Here is a 17934-nt window from a genome sequence, read left to right as displayed (position 1 = left end):
GCGCGGCGGCAAAGGATGCGGTGCGCCTGCGCCTAGCGACGGCGCGCCGGCCCCTGCTCGCGCCAGGCATGCAACAACGGCGACGGTGGCGCCCAGGGGGCCGTGCTGCGGCAAGGCCGCGGGCAGGCCGGCCGTGGGCGGCGCGGCGGAGGAAGGGCCGCGCCCTGCGGTCTACACGGCGGCGACCTGCGTAGCAGCAGGGGGGCCGCCCGCACGCGCCGAGCATGCAGCAGCGGCGGCGAAGGAGGAGCCGCGGGCGTCCTACGCGGCGGTGTCCGAATCTATGCCGCGCTGGGAGAGGTCGAGCAGGGGAGGGGGCCGCCTGCGTGCGCCGAGCCAGCAGTAGAGGCGGCGGCGGTGGCGGCCGGGGTCCGCGCGCGCAGAATAGCAGAAACAGAGGAGGCGGCGGCAGAAACAGAGGAAAGAGCAGCGCCAGAGGAAGGAAGGGGAAGGAAGGAGGAGAGGGGTGGAGGTGGCGGGGCCGGCCGTCCATGGCCGCAAGGACGGCGGCGCCGGCGGCGCCTACAGAAGCAGGAGGCGGCGCCTGCCCAGGAAAGGGGCATCTGATACCATGAGAGAGAGAGAGAGTAGGAGATAATAATGGCTTGTATTCCTCCACCCTAGAAGGGTGGGGTATATATAATACCTATACATGGGTCTCTAGATGAGCCTTTATACACAAGGGCTCAATATACTCCAACAGCAATTACCATTTGATAATCTGTAGAGTGCATGCATGACTTGTCACACGAAAGTTCCCAAAAAGTACTTGTCCTTTAAATCTCTGACGCTTTGGTGTTCTAGCAGATTATGCAGGGACTTCTTTTTTTTTTGAGCATCCATTATGCAGGGACTTCTTGATCAGTATACGTTGACAATAAGAAAGGTCTTGATGTGGTGTGGATGATCAACTACTTCAGCAACCATGTGAAGAACGGAATCACACTATTCAGAGGCACTGGAAGACAGTGAACGGAGGCGACTGCCGACTGGTAGATTCAATAATGTCATGTATCAGCTGTATAGTATACTGGTAATCTTAGTGACACTGAAATTGAGCAGTACTGACTACTGAGTATTTTTTTACTTGGATTGTGCCCACATCTCTGCACAATTGTTGTATTATTATGTTCTTACAGGGCTGCTACTATTCCTGCAGAAAGATCAGCAGCATTGAACCATGGCTCATCTTTGCAATCAACCATGCTTCTGGTTGGACCACTAGGTCTTCATGTCAGTGCTGTAAGGTTTCTTTGTTTCTTTCTGAATCTTTTTCTTTTATTTTTCCCATAGTACTAGTTTATTTTAATTTTCCCATAAAAAAGGTGATACTGATCTTTATATTCCAGAAGGATGACATATCAGGTTTGCATGCTAATACATATCATTGTCAAGTGTCAACTGTCAGCCAGACATGATACGCATACTTTCTTAATGCAAGAGTTAGGATGGTATCATTGTTCCTTTTTTATTGCAAAATGCGCAGGGATATTCACAACTAGCAAAGGAGAGCGTGAGGATCCATCACGGACATCTGTAGATGGCACGACTGCAACTCTGATCGGTGAAAAGCTCAATGTCCCAACTTGATATCCATTGGCAACTCCATTAATGGTATTATACTATTTTGATTCTTTTTTATATTAAAATTTGATGCTACTTAACATGATGAGACTATAATGGTGATTCATGCTCCTTGCTCCCCCCACCCCCACCCCAAAAAAAACCCAAAAAAAAGAACGGTGATGGCTGCTTCATGCTTTGTGTTGTCAAAGAAGTATTTTCCTCATGGTCATCAAGCTCTGGGCTGATGATACCTTGACCCTCCAATTCTCCATTACCTCCAGACAAATATCGACATATATCATTTTCGGCTTTCCTGCAAATTTAAGTGTCGTTTTCCCCTATAAGCAACAAAGCTGAACTATGATAAGATCTGTGAGATCTATGCTAGTGATTTAGTAAAAGGAGCCAAGGCTAAAAAGCCCTGGGGATCCATTAAAAGTGCATGACGAACATTCTTCTGCAAATGATTGAGGCAACCCACCAAACTGAAAGTTCTGTCCATTCTCATTTTCAACAGTGATGCCATGGTAACAACCTATCAACGGGAAGCAGATATGCAGCTGGTCGCAAAAGGATGGTTTCTGAGGATAATGTTTTTGCTTTGGAGTTTTCAAGTGTAGCAAAATCACTCAAAGCTCTTGTGGATGCTGATGCAGCAAATATAGTGTTATAGTGAAGTTCAGACTGCATTTGTCTAACTTGAGGCTCAAAACCAGATTGCTGAAAGAAGGGATCAATTGTTTAATCATAAATGTAATTGTGAAACAAAGTTTGTCAGAATGAAGCAAAGCTGAATCAGTTCCATGCCACTCCAGATGAGTACATCATCTGATTTTTTTTAATCAAGGACTTCAAAGTGCTAAGTAGATTCTGTATATAGAGCTCTAGTGCTCTGTTTTGTGTTGTCAAACGTCAATAGCAGCGTTCTTCCGCGAGTTTTTCTTGGTTCCTTTTTTCTGTGCTGATGTTCAAATCCTCTGTGTTCTTTCTTGGGTTGCCTGTGCTTCCCATGTCTTTGGCGGCGCAAAATCTGTTATACAACAGGCCTGCTGCTTGGTGGAGTTTCAGTGCTTTTGCCGGTGATGTGTTCATCGAAAGATGTTGCTGTTACTCCTTCGTTCATCGAAGGAGTTTTATGTCCCAGCTTCGAATCGAATTCAAGTTGGTTGCTTGTTCCCACCTTTGGTGGTTCAGCTACCCTTTTGGGTTCTTCATCGCCCGACAATTTGAGATTCCTGGAGGTCCTTGAGGCGTCGGATCCCTTGTTGCCCGTCGATTGTTTGCCGTTGCCCATCGATTGTTTGCCGGTTCGTTCAGCATGTCAATCCTGATATGCTACTCAAGATAGCACCAAAAAACCTTATTCTTCACCAGGGAGGAGGTCGGAATCAAGCTGGGAGCTCCGGCCGCCACCAGCGAGAACATCAGGAGTGCACAAGGACTGGAATGTATTTTCTATTTCTTTTAAGGGTGTCTTTGCATTTTGGGCTGTAATCACCAAATATTATGAATGAATGAAATCCCGGTTTTCTCAAAAAAAAAGTAGCAGTGTTCTTCCATGGAAACTCCATTTACTAGTTGCAGCCCTCCTATTTTGTTGTGATGTGTCTGTCAGCCACAGTGGAAGCGCAGCCCTCCTACATTCCATAAAAACGCACAGACATATTTTTTTGAAATAAAATCGCACAGTATAGGGCTAAAACACTGCAAACTAACAAAAATTAATAGAAACAGTAAGAATATACTCCCTCCGCCCCATAATATAAGCATTTCTAGATTTAGTCAAAGTCAAATTTGTTCAACTTTGACCATCAATATTCTTATGAATAAATTATTTTAAATATAAACATTTATGTATTATGAAAATTGCTTTCATAACTAATCTAGTAATATTATTTTTATCTTATAAATCTTTATAAAATAATTATTATATATAGTCAAAGTTGAACAAGCTTGACTTTGACTATTGCTTATATTATGGGAAGGGAGTAGAAAATTTCATCTACTATGCCCTTTGCAATAAATACAGGTTGTCTAGACCAGGGTTAAAAAAACCGACCAGAACCGGTCCGAAAACCGCGGTTACTGATCAAACCGGTCGAACCGGTTCCAGTTTGGGTCGGTTTCAAACCAGCCCAAATTTAAAATTCAAATTTAAATTAAAAAAATGAAAAATTTCTAAAAATACTTCAAGTTGCGACGAATTTAATGGTGTCAAATTTTTTAAATATTCATTCATTTAGTATAATTTGCGAGCATTTGAAGTTAAACAAAAAAAACACGCATACAAAAGTATACAAATATAATATAAAACATGTTATACATTGTATTAATGTAAAAGTAGTACAAAAGAGGGTTGGAGGGTTCATTTAGGCTAAAACATGTTATACAAACATTCATTTAGTATACTTTACGGGCATTTGAATTTAAACCATTTTTTTTTTTTGAATTTGGTCGGTTACCACTCAAACCGACCGGTAACCAGTCAAACCGAACCAAGAAACCGAGCTAACCGGTGGAAACCGGTTGAACTGCCGTTTTTTGTTTGAAATTTGAATTTGACTGGTTTTTTCCGATAACCGATCAAACCGGTCCGGTTTACCGAAACCGGAGGACGGCAGTTTCGTCGGACCGGTCGGTAAAAAAACCCTGGTCTAGACCACGCTCGGACGTTTCCATCGCCTGTCACTCAACTTTTGAGCCAGCTGACTGAGAAGTGAGATCTAGGGATGCAAGTTCCACATTTTTTGGTCATTGAGTCAACTCAAAAGTTGCTCTTACACCAAAAATTAATAAAATGAGAAACCTAAAAACACCAATAAATACCCACTTGCATCCCCAGTGAGATCCCAGCCGTCTTTACCTCCCTTCAATGCAGTTGCTCACATCCCCACTCCACCCGCTTGCGCTCCCGTCCCAGCAGCTCCGCTTCTTAGCAAACCTTGCCGCTCAGCCCACCTGGTCTGCTCCTATCTCAGCAGCTCCGATGCAACCACCGCCTGCCACCACGCAAAGCCCGGCTGGATACTTGTCGAGGAAGATGACCTGAAGGCTTGAGCTGCATGGCGCAGCAGCAACAGCCAAAAAAGTGTCTAAGAGCCCTTCAAGAATCGAACTTGATTAGCTTTCTCCAATATATTATAATAATTTACTTACATCAGCAGTCCACTAAATAGTAGGAATACATCCCTGAAGGAACTTATGTATGTTAAATAACAAACTGTTACAAGAATTTTGCAGAATACTGCAAGCATTTATTTAAACCGCTGGATGCATTAATTAGAAGGCAGACACTAGTTGAGAAATGTTTAAGAATACATTACAAGAATATCCTTTTACATCAGCAGGTACATTAATTAGTAGGCGCACTTCATCAGAAAGAAAGTTTTAATCCATTAAAAAAATGTTTACATAGTTGGGCGTTCAAAACACAGCATTTTACATAAAAAAAAGTCAGCATCCGGAATATGACGTGCAGTGGCGTCAAAAACATCGGATGCAGGCAGAAAATGAGCAAAGGCGCAGTCAGTTGCAACGCAGTGGGTACGCAGGCACATCCATCCGCATCAGTTGAGTTACTACAAGAATCCCAAAGTAACACAAAACAAAATAGATGCCAAAGAAACATAGATCTATATTGATATGGAACAACAAACAAGATCACCAAGTTGTCTATTGTTATTAGTACATAGAATTCAGTGGATAATAATTGTCCTACAGGTTAATAGTAACTACCCAATTGATACAATAACGTTTCAACATACATTATTCCTTAATACTGTTGGCACTAGTGAGAAATGGCACCAGCACCCAACCATCCTACAGTTCAAATCTAAACAGGAGGGAGGCCCAGGTTCAAGAAAACCAGTGGTATCGACTGGATTGTGGCAAAACGGGTGGGTAGTGGGTACCCTCCCAACTTCATGCCTTCTAAACCTCCTTAGAATATCTACTACAAAAAATGCTTGTATTTAGCTCTAAGTCTATACCAGTGGTTACCACTAGTTTTCTTTTTAGTTCTAGTCTACACCCAAAAGATCAAATATGCATCAACTTCAAACTCAAGGATTATAACAGACCAATCTTTTAGTTCAAATGTGGCAGCCAGGTTTTCGAATTTCACTCACCATTCTGTAATACCAAAACATTGGTTAACCCAGAGTTCAGCGTGCCGATTGCCAAGTTATCATGGTAATCAACCACATCTAATCAGCCTTTTTCATAGTAATGTGGGGTAGTGTACTAGTGGAGCCATCTTAAAGAATTCTTGGTCTTTGTGCAAAGCAAAATATGCCGTGTAACTTTGTACAGAGGGAGTAAATCTCTGGCCAATTCATTTGCAGACAGCTGATCACCAAATTATGCATGCGGCAAAAGGGAAAGGATGGGGCCTTTTCAATAGCTTGATGATATCCAAACTAATAGCAGCTACAATCAAGTATAGTATAGAGTAGAAAGCTCTAAGTTGTTATGAGCAATACAATCAACTTGCTAAATAACCTTAAGCTTTCAGTTCTGAGCACTACAATCAACTTGCTAAATAACCTTAAAGTCCGACTACACTTCTATGAAATCACAGTAAAGTATGTCAAAGAAGATGCACGTGTGGGCTACCTACTGAGTAGTTTGGATAAAACCCATAAGCACATGAAGAAAATTTATAACAAGTTTAATCCAAAGCAACCTGAGTTTGGAAAAATTGATTCCAAGCAACTTTGTTTGGGGGGAAATCTTCTATGGCCAATACTATCAGGCAAGCTAACTAAAGGCTGGAAAGTGATCAAATGATACACTGGGACACACTAGAACAAAATGGCAATCTCATTAAATAAGTTTAAGCAAGTCCTAGTGTCACTCCTTACATGGAATGAGCATATTTTAATATAAATCATACAAGCATAGCAGTTCATGATGGCCTCACACAAGTACATAAAGTGCAGCCATTAATGTCCAATAAATGACAGGCAATAGACTGGCTTAAGTACTTCAGCCATAATCTACAACAGAAAACTCTTGTCGAAAGTTCAAAGTGCATTGTAACAAAAGCTCAATACATATCTTTCCTTACCATCATTATCAAAGCATGTCATCCTTACCATCGTTAGGAAACCATGCCATCGTAACCATCATTAGGAAAGCATGCAAGTATGACAGAAGACCCCTCGGCTGGAAATTATCCTACACTTTCCAGTTTCTGCTTAGCAAACAAACAGCAAAGACAAATGATTTAATGATCGCCACGGAAGAAACGATCTAGAAAAAGAGGCCACCAGAAGGAAAAAAATATCACATGTGAACAATCACATCAAACATAACTGAACAAGCCATGTGTCCTGCTGGAGTGAATTACAAACTTAAGTATTTCACCCATAGCATTTAGTGTCCATAGGATTCTAGTCAGATCCCATTCTGAACCCAAAACCATAATACATGATTCAAAACCAAAACATGATTCACTCGCCAGGATTCATATGAACCCAAAACCATCACTACCACCAGGAACTAAGCAACTAACTAGAAGGGGACACAACAACTCCAGCATTAGTATGGATAAGCTCTGCATACATGATTCACTCGCCAGGATTCATATGAAAACCAAGCATTTTTTTATATCCTCTCTTTTAAGAACATTACAACTGCATGTGCAATTTTTGGTTCCGAATTTGATTTCAATCAGACATCGATTCTCTCTTACAGGTCTCCCACCCCTACCAGGCTAACATTTAAGCTACTAGTCCCAGCTCAAACCTCTTCATATTTGTATTTCCTTCCACCCTTCTAAGCGTCCCTTTAACACTAAGGGATGCCCTCATGGGCAAAAAGAATTAAGTAACAAATTCAATGAGACTAATGCTTGGGGCAGCTATATTATTGTTGTGCAATGACATAGACATGTCAATAGCTCTAGTCCACGTTTTAACCAGGATTGGAGCAGATTGTCCTCCTTTTTTTTGGCAACATAGCTGATTCCGTGATAAGTAATTCATTACGACAGTATACAGCATTCAATCCTTAAAATTATATGATTCAGGTTTTGGGATCTAATCTATGCAAAACTAGTCAAAATTTCAGGCAATGGAACCACTAGAAACCATTTTCCATAAGCCCCTTACCAAAAATTTTCAACAAAAAACTACCATTTTATGGTTGTCTGAAAATTAATTCATTTACCAATCTTTTTGCAAAATTTTCAGTGTGGTGTACTAGTATGAAGTTGCCATCATTGAAACCAGAGTCTAGTTGAAAGACACAGTAGTCATATATTATCACACATATAGCAGAGTAAAAGATACTAGCAACTTAACCATTCCCAGAACATCCAAAATGGTAACCACAGAAACCATAAAGGCATGTGAACTCTACAGACCAACATGGCAACAAAAGTTTGGGACCATTACAAGTTCCACTTCAAATGTGCTGAACTGCATGGACAACAAGTCTGAAGAGATCTCAATCCTCATTTGCCTTTAAAACGTCCATAAGCATCAGCAGCAACCTGGCAAAAAAGATTTTCAAGTAACCAACTAAACCAAAGGGACAAAATGGCTTGTCCTTGTGGATCACACGGAAACAACTCACCTTCAAAATCACATCAAGCGCTGAACCAGCTAACGCCTATTTCCACGAAAGTGCCCCTTCCCAGCTACCTTTTTGTTGTGGAATGACTTGGCACCCCCATAATTCCTGAGTATGAGGTGAATTCAGCGTTTATAAACAGGGAGATGCTTAATTTTCAATACTCAAAATCAGATTAGTTAAAAAAAAACTCACAGCTTTTGCCTCTTTGCAACATCTTGCTTCATTTTCAGGACGATGTCCATCGCACATTGCTGATGTTCCATTGTTTGTACATGCAGATCCAAGTTCTCTGCACTCCCACAGTTAAACATGCATATTCTGCACCAACCAACATTCCTGTTTATAAAGGGTCCAGCCTAGAAAGAACAAAGAACAACAGCTTAGCGGTCAAATAATAAATAATCAGTGATAATAATAGCAAATGGTAAGTGGTAGTGAATTTTAACAAAAAAAATTCATGTACTAGCTCTAATGACCCACCAAACCAAAGTGTGCTGATTCTGTAGGAAATCCATGATGATCATAGTCAGCAACAAGATTAGGATCACCTGGATGCATGTGACCTGCAAAATGGTGGCTAGAAGATTCAGTTAAATGCAATGGCCATGTCCATAGGGTTCCCCACACCCAACCAGCAACACATAGGTTTGTGGAAGGAAAAGAATCACCAGGGTTGAAACGAGTAGGAGGGAACTCTGGACCCCCAAAAGAATGCTGCAAATTCCCAGGAAGGGTACCAGATCCAAGCTGTTCTTTTCGAGGACCATGAGGACCACCACTCATCCCTTGTAATGGACCTGAAAACCATTCACATTCAATATAGACCATCATTGACATATCATGCATGGAACCAAAATACCTGCCGTCTTTGAAGTCTCCCACACTTTTAAGTTAATAAATCAAGCACAAATTATGCATATCATTTCAAATCCATACCTGGGTTTCTGAAAATAGGCATTCCGTCAGTCCTGTGATGATCAAATTCGGCACCATGTGCAGGGTGACTAACAGTAGCATTTGGTTTCCTTGAAAAATCCTCATGCAATCCTACAGGAAATGGACCTCTCGGGTTTGGAAATGGAGGCCTCCCTGGTAATGAATCAAGGAAACCATCAGGTCTACCTAAACCTCTCTCAAAAGGTCTAGGACCACTTTGCAGGCCCTGACCATCCAGATGGGCTGGCCCTGGAAATTGCTTTAGACAATCTTCCATATTGTCATGTCTACCAGGATATGCTGCACGTGACCTGAGATGTTCCCCTGAAGTGTTGAACACCTCTTCATGTAAAGCCCTTCCACTTACAGGTGGATGGCCCAAATTTTCAACAAAAGGAGGCAGCATTGCGTCATGATGACCAGCTAATGGGCCAACCATGTTCGGCCGAATCATACCATCGATACCCCCAGGCTGTGACATTGGCATCTGAATCTGGTTCTCTCCCAATGGCCTTGGTGTCATTCCAGAATGAAACAAACCATACGGTTGCTGCAATGGAGGCCGAATATTTTCAGAGAAACCATGCTTATGACCAGGAGGCATCATGTGCTGAGGAAGCATTCTATCTGGTCCAGATGGATTCTGTGGTCCCATGCCTGGGGGCACATAAGAGCCCAGTGGCCCTGCATTTTTCTGTGAAATCTGCTTAAATGATCCTCCCTTCCCATGATTAGTAGATGCATCTGAAGCCTTATGGTCTTTACCTCCCTGCATAACTGGACCATGAAAATTGCCTACCCGGTCCGAAATTCCATCCCTACCAATTGAACCATCTACACCGTGTGATGCAATACCAGTTTGCCCTACATCTTTTCTAACACTACCAAAACTCTGTCTATTCATGTTTTCATCACCAAATGACTGCGACGTTGTAGGTCTCATGACAGCTGATTCAGCACCATTAATTTTATTTTCGCTAACAGCAGTATTATCAGCAGCATTACTTGTGTTTTCTGACTTCCCTGATTTTGAAGCATGTGTTTCAAGATCTAAAGAACCCTGCCCAATAGGTTTTCCAGCAGCAGGCGACTCAGTTCTATGCGTTGTTAACTGTTGATGTTGAAATTGCTGTGGCGGTGCAAGATGACTTGTGGGTCTGCCAGCTGAAGTTTGAACATGATGCCCAGTATTGCCAGGAACATGCTGTTGTGTATAAGGCTGACCAGGTTGAGAATGCACCTGCTGTTGTGATAAGGGCATTCCTTGCTGGTATGGTTGAACTGATTGTGAGGTAACAGATGAGTGTGGAGGCAATCCTTGCTGTGGTGCCTGGCAAGGGATATTGGAATGCATAGGCGGCCACTGCGCATAGTACCCAATATTCTGTTGATTTTGTGTTGCATGCTGGACTCCCTGAGGAGGCAGCATACCTGGCTGTTGACCTGGCAATGGAAGGCGCATCAGTGCAGGATGCTGAGAAACATGTGCTTGTTGGTGGGATGCATGTACAGGTTGTTGCAATAGAGCACCATGTGGCATCTGCTGCTGCGGGTATGAAGCATTCTGTGGATGCATATGATGTGTTTGCTGAGCATAGGCCTGTGGTTGTGGGTAAGATTGCTGCTGCACTTGTGGAGTTTCAAGCTGGGCTTGAGAGTTTAGCTGCATCTGAGATTGAAGATTTTGCTGTGGAGGTAAAGCTTGCAGATGTGCATGTTGTTGCTGTTGTGGAGGTTGGGCTTGTACATGTGGCGGCACATGATGAGTCATTGCCTGAGTAGAGGTATTAGCAAATTGCTGATTACCAACTGGAGTAGGAGCTGGTGTATGTGCTGCAGGTTGTACTTGGGGAGCAGACATTTGGACAGATACTTGACTTTGTGGTTGCAGTTGTGGAACTTGAAGTGCTGGCTGAATTGGTTGATGAGGCTGTGACTGACCTGCAGGTACTTGAAGATGGGGAAGATGGGCCTGACTTTGGGGTTGGGATTGAACTGGATGCTGCTGAAGCTGTGGATGACCTGTCGATGGTTGCAGCTGGGGCTGACTTTGGGGTTGGGATTGCATCATGTACTGTGATTGGGTGGACTGCACTTGAGGCTGAACATATGAAGCAGGTTGTGCAGATCCTTGCATCATGTTCTGGGACAGTACTTGCAATGGAGGTTGCGGATATTGCTGATACACCTGCTGGTATTGGCCATACTGCTGATATTGCTGCATGTAAGGGTTGCTTCCAGGGTGCTGCTGCTGGTAGTACTGTGAGTATTGGAGCTGCTGTAGCTGGTAAGACTGCTGAGCTGTAGGAGTTTGTGAAGCAGAACCTGATGTAGCTGCCCCTCCTGTTGCTGATGCATAATCTGTTACAGCTGTGGCTGTACTTGAAAATGGCAGGGTTGTGGCTGTAGCTGCAGCAGATCCTGCTGAGGCAGGTGATGGATCTTGGATGACTGCCTGAGTTGCTGCCACTGGCTGTGCTTGAGTACCATCAGCTTGTTGAGTTTGAGATTGTAAGCCCTGCAAATAACAAAAAAGTTAAATAAAAAGAAACTATCACTATCAACACAGTTCTAGACATGCATACAAAGTTATTGAAGACATGGACATACGTGGCAGAGTTGAGCATGCTCTTGCACTTGGCGATGCACGATTTGTGTCCCACAACGATTACAAATAACAGGGGAGTTCCCATATGCACAAGTAGTACCATGTGTGACACAGGCAGATAGCGTTCCATGCCATTGGCAGCCACTCTTATGATACAGGCAATGGACTGTGACTTTGCCAATTGTCTCAGCAAGGGTTTTATTTGATTCCATCAGGGTCTGCATATTGCAAAATAGGCTGTAAGAGGAGCACTGCTACTTCATATATGTGAACATTGAATAAGCATACCTTGGAATCAGCTTCTGTCACCAAGTAGCCATCATAAGGGCAAGCTTTGGTGGTTGCCACTACATAAGTCAAGCAGGGTTTGCAATAGAGATGTGTGCACTGAGTTTGTACAGCCTCATTGGGATATACGAGTGTCCGGCAAACAGGGCAGAAATATTCACCAGGAAGGGATTGAATATTCGAGATACACTCATTATCAAAACCCATTGCTAAAACTTGCTAAATTCTGCCAGTCAAATGTCAAGCCTGCACAAATAAATGCATAAGCTTACATGCTAAATATGCCCAAGTGCTGAAAACAGAAATCCAACAATATGAATTTGCATGTAGACTATTCAGGAAGCGATTAAGTACACTTTGCAAAAACTTGATGATAAGACAGCAAGTTACCAATGCATGGCAGTCACTCTACACTCACAACATGAATGCATTGCACATTTAAAGAAAAATATTGAGCTAACAGTGCACTACATCTTATAAACTATTCAAACAACTTGCATAATATAGTTCCAAATAAAAACTCTGTAAAAATATTTCCTAAGTTCTAACCATAAGAGAAGTACTGAAAATTAGCAAAAAGAATCTAAATAATGTATTGTTGGCCACATCCCTACATGGAACTGCTTCATTCACAACCACAGAAATGTGTCGTGAAAAGTGTGGCAAGAAAAAAAACTTCTGTCAGATCAAAAGTTTCAGGCTGGGACATGTGGCAAGTGCTTTACTGCACCATAGTGGTCTGCTCATAAATCATGCAACCAAAAAACCTTCAGTGTTTCAGCACAATAGCAGACTGATATATAGATACAGAACATGTTCACCTACTATTCGGAGTTGAAAGAAATCAGGGAGATGAACATTTGAAATATACAACAGAAAAATATAATGGCAGCTAACAAATGAAGCAAAATATAGTGAACCACATCAGTACAAAAGACAACATCAATAATCTGAAAGGCCAGTACCTAGCAAGCCCAGGCAACCTCCTGCCTTTTACCTATCTGTCGCCCAATGTTCAAGAAAACGCTAGGCACTAGGCAGGTGCTAGCCTATTGCCTAGCGCCTACGAAGGTTAAACGTAGACGTTAGGCCTCCATTTAGCGTATAATCTCGATTAAACAACATTTAATAACATTTTTTTGAACCTCGCTGTCGCCTAACCCGATTAGTTGCTATCACGCAGCTAGCGATGAAAACGGACGGAAAAACCTCATTTCTACTTTTGTTTCTATATTTTTTGGCGGAAACGGGATCGGGTTCGGAAAATACGGGTACGGAAACGGGATCGGTTACGCGGAAGTACGCAAACGAATCAATACGGACGTTGAGACGGAAAGAATAACGCGATCAAATATTCTCGAGTATACATTAACAAAGTCACAAAATAATATACACGTACGAAGTTATTAGTCCAATATTCACTAGTATGCCATGTGTTAACATGTTAACATGCATACTTAGTGATTGGTATGTTTTTGAACATATCAATTTTTAGACATATCTTATGTAGATTAAAAACGGGATGAAAAACGGAATAAATACGGGTCAATTCCATGTAAAAACGGGATTTCTCGGAAACGGACGGAGAAACCTCATTTCCACTTCCGTAAATACGGAAACGGAATCCCACAAATACGGAAACGGACGGACAAAAATAGAAAACGGAACGGGTCGGAACGGGAATATTTCCATCCATTTTCAACCCTACACGCAGCATATAAAACAGTATATGCGTGAACCAATGAATTACTAGTATATTCCAGGTGTATACATTAATAAAACCTATAGATGGCATGGCCTAGTCAACTATGACAAATAATACATAGGATGGAGTATTAAGGTAACAACAGTTTCTTAAGGCACTAAGGCGAGGCATGCTGGACACCCCTGTCAAAAGCCTAGGCGCTTATGAGGCGAGGCAGCGCTGTACTAATCTCAGAAACTGAAAAAGGTAGTGGAGAAGAAGAAAGGAAAAGAAAAAGGAGAAAAGAGTGAACCTAAAAGGAATGTTGATGGCCCGACACACCTAACAGCTCATACATCCCTACTCTTCCAATTGATAAGATTTGATCAAGTGCCACTCCAGGCTCGCCAGAAGCAGCAACGCCGATCTTCCTATCACTCCAGCAGCGCTAATCCTTCCTCTGTCTCCACAACAGCACTGCAACTCTACCTTGCTTGGTGCCCCCCCCCCCACATCTTTCCCTCTCCTGTGTGATGTCGCCAACCACTACGCCTCATCCCTCCGCCACTCACTGCACTATCTCCACCAGCCGCCCCCTTCCAATTCGTCCGCAATCCGAAATGGACTGCTGCATAGGCGTCAATCCTCACTGCTTTTGGCAAGGTGTCCGGGACGCCCAGCCCTCCTGGAGCACCTTGTTACCTAGGTGACGGGCTTAAGAACAATGGTTACCAAGACTAGATAACTGCATCACAGAGCTAAATAAAAACAATATACCACAGAAAACAGCATAACAATATTAACAGATTTCATTAACAGAACCAAAAATAACCGTGCTTTCTATTTACAGTGGCAAAAGAAATGGCAGGTCATTAAGTGGTGAAGCTAGCCAGCTAGTTAATTGAGTGGAAACTTACACAAAGCGAACTAATATTAGCAACGGACATAATAAAGTTGAAATTGTCTAGCTATTTATTATAAATTAAAATTAAAGCAAGCAATCCATGTAGTGAAGCTACCCAACAACATTACTAAGCTGCACAGAAACCAAATACAGGAGGAGCAAAAGAAATTATACTGGTTGAAATGGACACACTAATCAATGCCAATGGAAACTTTTTTGTGCAATAAATAATACGATGCAGTAATAACACCACAACCATATAGCTATGTAACAAAGAAATACCAAAATGCAGAGGAGGCGCCATGAGACACGAGATAAACAAGCAAGAGAATCAAGTGAGAATAGATATCAACACTATCATGGTTAAGTGGTTAACAAATATCAATAGTAACCAATTTCTTTAATAGAAATAAAGATTGCCTTTCTTTCTATTTCCAATGAAATAGGTTATGGCAGGTCATCAAGACAAAGCTAGCCAACTACATTACCTAACTGAAGGAAAACAGCGCGTAGACTCTTAGAGGGAATCTACATACTAAAGCTAAAATTTTCTAGCCAATTACTATATTAATTGAAACTCTGGAAGGTAATCCATGTAGGGAAGCTACCCAACAACATTACAAAGCTACACAGAAACCAAATAGAAGTGGAGTGAATGAAATGATATTTACATCTCCGAAGCTGAAACGGACACATTAAGGACCACCAAAGGAAACTTTCTCATGCAATAAATAATACCATGCAGCAACAAGCCCGCCTCCGCATAGCTAAGCGACAAAGCAGTGGCACAGGCACTAGACAAGAGATAAACAAGCGAGCGGGCACTGGCCAGGGAAATCAAGAATGATTGACAAACACTGTAGTGGCTTATAAAATCATCATATCATACATAAAACAGAGAAACAGAAGAAAAAAATCCAGCAAGCCACCGCACTGCACGCCATGACTTAGGCATCGTCAACAAGCGAAATGGAGCACATATCGCCAGAATGGCAAATCACTATTTCACTAAATTGCTACAAGGCCTAGACATCACAAAGGTGCCACTAAATGACACATCTATTCCCGCACCCAAGAAGAAAAAAAGCTACTCAAGCACGAGAAGGCCCTAAAAATGAAGCAGGTCGAACTAATCAGCCGCAATCCTCCACAAGAGATCTAAGCGGGCAACGCCTCGCTCCCTCCACGCACAAATCACGGGGCGAAATCGCAGGAGTCTTTTTTTTTTTTGCTACAGCCTGCCTGATGAACCAACTTACGACGAAACCCTAAATTCCCGATCAAACCACGTCGCGACCACTAAGCATGTAGGTACGGGGGCGGGGAGGCCGGGATGCATACCTGATACCTCCGCGATTTGAGACCCGGCAGCTCCAAAACCCTGGGCCGGAGGCGGCGGTGGGGGCAGCGAGCCCCGAACCTAGACCGGGGGCGGCTCCGGCGGCCCGGATCTCCGACGGGGCGGGGAGGACGGGTCGGTGTGGAACGACCTCGGAGCCGAGCCCGGCGGGCTGGATCGCCGGCGGCGCGAGGCGGACGGCGACGGGGAAGGGTTTTGTCCCTCTCGCTGCCACCTCTCCTCTCTCTCTCTCTCTCAGGTCTGTGCGAGACTGGGCGACACCGAGGTCCGAGGACGACCGATATATGCGTGCGACTCAGATGCGAGGACGCCCATTTCACGTGGATTGGGCCGGTGGTTCATGTGCCATCTCAGTCCTAGCCTCCTAGGCAGCGTGCGAAATTTATACCTCTGATAGAATAAGTAATTTTTTAGAAAATCACTGCATAACATATAATTTGTTGATAAAATTACATTAAATTTCTATATAAAATCAATGCAAAATTAAAATAAAGTATGTTTTTTATTTGGTAGAATAGCCTATTTTCCTAAAAAAATATTGGAGATCAATCTCATCCTTAAACTTTTAAAATAATCATTTCAGTTCTCAACCTTTTATAGGCAGCTCAATTTAGTCATTCGTTCTATGTGTCTTGCCACGTTAGCATGCTATGTCAGCATCCAAGTGTTTTTATTTTTTAGCAAAAATGTATGTTAGTTCACACATACTTAAAGGAGAGCATATCAGATGCAAACCAACCTATCCGTGGAAACTATGCAAACTTCAATCTGTGCCACCAGATCAACATCCAAGGGGAGGGCACAGGGGGTGGGAGGAGAGATTTGCAAAAGTGTGATTAGTGATTACCTAATCCAAGGGCGGGCAGTTAATTATAAAATTATCTCATCTCTATGCCTCTTGAATGTTGATCTGATGACCCAGATTAAAGTTTATATAGTTTTCACGGATAGATTGGTTTGCACCTGATACATTCCCTACTTAAAGACACTACAACAAAACTTTTACTTGTGTCTATTTAAATTTTTTTATAAAAGAATTTTTTGTACATGTATAACAAATACATTTGTATCAACTCCCTTTCTTAAAAACTACACATTATTGTAGTATCGTTAAGATGGAACATTTATAATGATCAAATTTATAAAAATATTAATTTTTAAATAAGCATAGCTGACTAGATATGACAAGGCGTGACAGCATGGTATGGCATATAGGAAAAGGTTTAAATTGAGCCGGATGGAGAAGTTTGAGGATTAAAATTACCATTTTGAAAGACTGTGGACGAAATTATGCCTCGGCTGAAATTTGAGGATAAAATTGCGTATTCCATTTATCTAGCTTTTTTAATTTTCTCTCCAGTTTCACCGCTGTTGGTAATCCTCAGAGATCAGCATATGGAAACAAGAACATGAGCGGGATCATCCAAGACTGTTCACACACGCCTTGTCGTCGTCCAATGATCTCCTTGCGCTCCATGGGTTTTCCTTGCTGCTTGCCTAAAATTCGAAGAGCCACCGGATTCCGGTCCGGAATGCGAAACGCAGACGCAAATGCTGCTCCACCATCCAGGTGGAGAAGCCTCCGATCACCTAGGTGAACACCACCCCAAAATTAGCCCTCCCCTCCCCCTACTCTCGCGCCAAACCATGCGCGCCCAGCCACCCCGCGTCCTATAAAGCCCTCGTCTTCCACCTCATCCCAACGCCACAGAAGCAACCGAGAGCTCCAGCCTTCAATAAGAGCCAGGAAACTAATAAACCCCTCACTGCCCGCCCGACCGAGTATATATAGAGAGAGAGGGGCAGGTCGCCGCCCGACGACACCGCAGCAGCAAGGCATCAGCAAGCAAGCCGCCGGCCGCCGTACCCCTCCCGACGCCGTAGTCCCGCGCCTAACCCCCCGGAGAGCAGCTGAGATGGAGATGAAGAGGATCCTCCTCGCCGCGCTCGTCGCCGCCGCCCTGGCCACCGCCGTGCTGGCCTCCGAGGCCGCGGCCGGCGGCGCGGCG

The 17934-nt window shown here is 43.0% G+C and overlaps 1 protein-coding gene and 1 long non-coding RNA gene across 5 annotated transcripts; one reads left to right on the top strand and one right to left on the bottom strand.

The window, feature by feature from the left end:
• Nucleotides 1–850: 850 nt before the first annotated feature.
• LOC120703914 lies at nt 851–2497 on the top strand. The gene is made up of 4 exons (XR_005687309.1): nt 851–1033; nt 1160–1242; nt 1487–1614; nt 2084–2497. It is a non-coding gene; the product is annotated as an uncharacterized LOC120703914 (long non-coding RNA).
• Nucleotides 2498–4845: 2348 nt separating this feature from the next.
• On the bottom strand, nt 4846–16181 carry LOC120703913 (transcriptional regulator DEF1-like). 4 transcript variants are annotated; one of them, XR_005687308.1, is made up of 10 exons: nt 15907–16181; nt 11978–12223; nt 11692–11907; nt 9082–11599; nt 8814–8942; nt 8626–8708; nt 8338–8501; nt 8146–8250; nt 7965–8062; nt 4846–6760 (listed from the first exon to the last, which is right to left on the bottom strand). XR_005687308.1 is itself a non-coding variant. In XM_039988117.1 (9 exons), the coding sequence occupies exons 2-8, from the start codon at nt 12182–12184 to the stop codon at nt 8175–8177; spliced, it is 3393 nt and encodes a 1130-aa protein (XP_039844051.1). In that variant the 5' UTR covers nt 12185–12223; nt 15907–16181; the 3' UTR covers nt 4864–8062; nt 8146–8174. The 4 variants fall into 4 exon arrangements, 2 of the variants coding, with proteins under 2 accessions (XP_039844051.1, XP_039844050.1); XR_005687307.1 differs by having other exon boundaries at nt 8626–8942; nt 15907–16172; XM_039988117.1 differs by having other exon boundaries at nt 4864–8062.
• Nucleotides 16182–17934: the final 1753 nt, after the last annotated feature.

Source organism: Panicum virgatum, chromosome 4K (assembly GCF_016808335.1).
Source record: "Panicum virgatum strain AP13 chromosome 4K, P.virgatum_v5, whole genome shotgun sequence".
NCBI classification, from domain to species: domain Eukaryota; kingdom Viridiplantae; phylum Streptophyta; class Magnoliopsida; order Poales; family Poaceae; genus Panicum; species Panicum virgatum.
Note: the sequence above shows the minus strand (reverse complement) of the source record. Positions and strands in the feature narration are given on the sequence as shown.